This window comes from Oncorhynchus masou, chromosome 20 (assembly GCF_036934945.1).
Source record: "Oncorhynchus masou masou isolate Uvic2021 chromosome 20, UVic_Omas_1.1, whole genome shotgun sequence".
NCBI classification, from domain to species: domain Eukaryota; kingdom Metazoa; phylum Chordata; class Actinopteri; order Salmoniformes; family Salmonidae; genus Oncorhynchus; species Oncorhynchus masou.
The window spans coordinates 19,427,563-19,432,219 of NC_088231.1; the positions used below are offsets into that span (position 1 = coordinate 19,427,563).

The 4,657-nt window shown below is 45.2% G+C and overlaps 1 protein-coding gene across 1 annotated transcript in view; it reads right to left on the reverse strand.

The window, feature by feature from the left end:
- LOC135506573 (CD209 antigen-like) overlaps positions 1–1,829 on the reverse strand; it is a 2,966-nt gene extending 1,137 nt beyond the window's left edge. The window contains exons 1-5 of the mRNA XM_064925912.1: positions 1,241–1,829; positions 863–964; positions 453–758; positions 209–351; positions 8–89 (exon numbers count right to left, since the gene is read on the reverse strand). Of these exons, the coding sequence (XP_064781984.1) occupies positions 8–89; positions 209–351; positions 453–758; positions 863–964; positions 1,241–1,325 (718 nt within the window). The 5' untranslated portion in view covers positions 1,326–1,829. The remainder of the gene's footprint in view (positions 1–7; positions 90–208; positions 352–452; positions 759–862; positions 965–1,240) is intronic.
- Positions 1,830–4,657: the final 2,828 nt, after the last annotated feature.

Consider the following 4,657-nt stretch of genomic DNA (forward strand, 5'->3'; position numbering starts at 1 on the left):
GGGGTACCGTCCACCCATTTCCAAGTCCCCTCACTAACAGAGTCAGTCAGACCAATCCAGACTCTCTTCTTGAGTTTGAAGAGAAACTCCTGTTGTTGAGAAAGATAAGTATATATTCATGTGTTTGATCATATCTACCCCTGCAATGCCATTTCTTCTCTCTCTCTCTTTGTCTGTCTGTCTCTCACTCTCACTCTCTCTCACACACCTGTTCCTTATCACTGTTTATGATCACCAGGTCTGCTCCTCTCTCTAGACAGTCCTTTCTGCTCTCGTTCCAGGTTTTAGACTCAGTAGACAGGAAGTAGCAACTGGATTCAAACTTCAGCCAGCCTTCAGGACAGGTTTGTTCTACAAGATGAAAACATGTATTTCCTTCAATGTATCACGCTGGACACTTAATGACAGAATACAGACATACAATAATGTGCTTGGGATGAATGTTAACTCACTACAATTGGTAAGCTGGTCTCTCTCTTTAGTCAGGGTGTTGTAACTGGTCTGTAGCTGGTCTCTCTCTTTAGTCAGGGTGTTGTAACTGGTCTGTAGCTGGTCTCTCTCTTTAGTCAGGGTGTTGTAACTGGTCTGTAGCTGGTCTCTCTCTTTAGTCAGGGTGTTGTAACTAGTCTGTAGATGGTCTCTCTCTTTAGTCAGGTTGTTGTTACTTGTCTGTATCTGGTTTCTCTCTTCAGTCATGGCATTGTAACTGGTCTGTAGCTGGTTTCTCTCTGTTGAGTTGTGATGACCAATGACTCCATCTGTATAAGGCAAGAATTATTCAAACATGTAACTACCAAACCATTTATGGATAAGTGTGATTAAGTAGGCTACTTAAGTCTCAGTAAAAACATACTAAACTTACAGTAGACAGACAGGCCTATGATCCCAGCCAGTAGGAGAACACACAGCAGCCCCAGACACACTGCAGCAACTCCAGAGGGTCTCTTCCACCACTGAGCATGTGCTGAATCACAAATAATTATAGTACGATCTTTGGTATTATGTTTGACTGTATCATCCAGGATTGGGACAAATAAAGGTCTAGTACAACAGGGTAATCTGTTTTAATGTATTGTGTGTGTAATTTTTGTGTGTCACATCTGCTCCAGCAACACCCTCTACTGGCCATCTTGTGTCTCGACCTACAGCCTCCCCCAGTACTCTCTCCCGCTCTCTCTCTGTGTGTGTATGTTCATGTGTGTATGTGCGTGTGTGTGTGAGAGCATGGGTGCAATCTTACCTGAAGCAACAACTCCATCTCTTGGACTGGGTTTGAAGGCTCTTACGTTGGCATATAATTGGCCATCGATGTCTGTGTTCTTCATTGCATCAGGCTCATCATCTTCAACTCAATCTGAGTTTCCATAAACTCCCTCTGACATCTTAACACACTTTTGGTCAAATACAGTAACTTCTACTTCTGACCTCAATTCTAATAAGTATGTCTATACCTGCGTCTTCTCCCTGCACTGTCCTGCGTAATCTCCCTGCACTGTCCTGCGTAATCTCCCTGCACTGTCCTGCGTAATCTCCCTGCACTGTCCTGTGTCTTCTCCCTGCACTGTCCTGCGTCTTCTCCCTGCACTGTCCTGCGTCTTCTCCCTGCACTGTCCTGTGTCTTCTCCCTGCACCGTCCTGCGTCTTCTCCCTGCACTGTCCTGCGTCTTCTCCCTGCACTGTCCTGTGTCTTCTCCCTGCACCGTCCTGTGTCTTCTCCCTGCACTGTCCTGTGTCTTCTCCCTGCACCGTCCTGCGTCTTCTCCCTGCACTGTCCTGTGTCTTCTCCCTGCACTGTCCTGTGTCTTCTCCCTGCACTGTCCTGTGTCTTCTCCCTGCACTGTCCTGCGTCTTCTCCCTGCACTGTCCTGTGTCTTCTCCTGCACCGTCCTGTCTTCTCCCTGCACTGTCCTGTGTCTTCTCCCTGCACTGTCCTGTGTCTTCTCCCTGCACTGTCCTGTGTCTTCTCCCTGCACTGTCCTGTGTCTTCTCCCTGCACTGTCCTGTGTCTTCTCCCTGCACTGTCCTGTGTCTTCTCCCTGCACTGTCCTGTGTCTTCTCCCTGCACTGTCCACGTCTTCTCCCTGCACTGTCCTGTGTCTTCTCCCTGCACCGTCCTCGTCTTCTCCCTGCACTGTCCTGTGTCTTCTCCCTGCACTGTCCTGTGTCTTCTCCCTGCACTGTCCTGTGTCTTCTCCCTGCACTGTCTGTGTGACTTAGGGTAATGTCTATTTCTTCCCCACTGTGAAGTGGGAAACTGTCAAATGTCCTGCCACCACATGATAACTCCCCCACTTAGCTCTAATGGAAATATGTTTTAAATGATTCAAGATCACTGAAGTGATCATATATTTTATAAGATAAAAGATTGGACTTAGTGAATTTGCACATAGATCATATATCATTACTGAGGCTTTGACACCCCAGCCTTCAAACAGAGGTCACGTTATGTCTACTCTGTGACCGGCCATCGATGGCCATATAAGGGTATTTTTTATGTATATGTGTGACATCAGTGTGAAGACTTATTCAGAGCTGGTTGGGGAAATATTTTGTCTCTCCCTTTATCACTGGTTTGTGTCTTTACCCTGCACTGGGTGTCCTCTTATTATAGACATCAGTCTCTTAACCTTGGGGTGGTGTCCATCTCCTACCTTGGACATCATCATGACCATCAGCTGTCCTTATTAACCATTGTCATGACCATCAACATGATAACTACTAGACATCATCACTTAACCATGCATCACTGTATCCAGTAATCATCAACATGAGAACTACTAGCCATCAATCATCATCTTACCTTGGGGTGGTCAGTGTTATTAGATCAGTAGTCTCTTACCTTGGGGTGGTAAGTGTTATTATAGAGCAATAGTCTCTTACCTTGGGGTGGTCAATGTTATTATATAGCATTAGTCTCTTACCTTGGGGAGGTCAGTGTTATTATAGAGCAATAGTCCCTTACCTTGGGGTGGTCAGTGTTATTAGATCAGTAGTCTCTTACCTTGGGGTGGTAAGTGTTATTATAGAGCAATAGTCTCTTACCTTGGGGTGGTCAGTGTTATTATAGAGCAGGAGTCTCTTACCTTGGGGTGGTCAGTGTCAGTGTTTTCAGTAAGCAGTAGTCTCTTACCTTGGGGTGGTCAGTGTTATTATAGAGCAGTACTTACCTTGGGGTGGTCAGTGTTATTATAGAGCAGTAGTATATTACCTTGGGTTGGTCAGTGTTATTATAGAGCAGTAGTCTCTTACCTTGGGGTGGTCAGTGTTATTATAGAGCAGTAGTCTCTTACCTTGGGGTGGTCAGTGGTCAGTAGACTCTTACCTTGTGGTCAGTGTTATTATAGAGCAGTAGTCTCTTACCTTGGGGTGGTCAGTGTTATTATAGAGCAGTAGTCTCTTACCTTGGGGTGGTCAGTGTTATTATAGAGCAGTAGTCTCTTACCTTGGGGTGGTCACCTTGGGGTGGTCAGTGTTATTATAGATCAGTAGTATATTACCTTGGGGTGGTCAGTGTTATTATAGAGCAGTACTTACCTTGGGGTGGTCAGTGTTATTTGCAGTAGTCTCTCACCTTGGGGTGGTCAGTGTTTATAGAGCAGTAGTCTCTTACCTTGGGGTGGTCAGTGTTATTAGAGCAGTAGTCTCTTACCTTGGGGTGGTCAGTGTTATTTAGAGCAGTAGTCTTTTACCTTGGGGTGGTCAGTGTTATTATAGAGCAGTAGACTCTTACCTTGGGGTGGTCAGTGTTATTTAGAGCAGTAGTCTCTTACCTTGGGGTGGTCAGTGTTATTATAGAGCAGTAGTCTCTTACCTTGGGGTGGTCAGTGTTATTTAGAGCAGTAGTCTTACCTTGGGGTGGTCAGTGTTATTAGATCAGTAGTATCTTACCTTGGGGTGGTCAGTGTTATTATAGAGCAGTAGTCTCTTACCTTGGGGTGGTCAGTGTTATTATAGAGCAGTAGTCTCTTACCTTGGGGTGGTCAGTGTTATTATAGAGCAGTAGTCTCTTACCTTGGGGTGGTCAGTGTTATTATAGAGCAGTAGTCTCTTACCTTGTGGTCAGTTTATTAGTAGACTTACCTTGGGGTGGTCAGTGTTATTATAGAGCAGTAGTCTTACCTTGGTGGTCAGTGTTATTATAGAGCAGTAGTATCTTACCTTGGGGTGGTCAGTGTTATTATAGAGCAGTAGTCTCTTACCTTGGGGTGGTCAGTGTTATTATAGAGCAGTAGTCTCTTACCTTGGGGTGGTCAGTGTTATTAGAGCAGTAGTCTCTTACCTTGGGGTGGTCAGTGTTATTACAGAGCAGTAGTCTCTTACCTTGGGGTGATCAGTGTTATTATAGAGCAATAGTCTCTTACCTTGGGGTGGTCAGTGTTATTATAGAGCAGTAGTCTCTTACCTTGGGGTGGTCAGTGTTATTTAGAGCAGTAGTCTCTTACCTTGGGGTGGTCAGTGTTATTATAGAGCAGTAGTCTCTTACCTTGGGGTGGTCAGTGTTATTATAGAGCAGTAGACTCTTACCTTGGGGTGGTCAGTGTTATTATAGAGCAGTAGTCTCTTACCTTGGGGTGGTCAGTGTTATTATCAGTAGTCTTACCTTGTGGTCAGTGTTATTATAGAGCAGTAGTCTCTTACCTTGGGGTGGTCAGTGTAT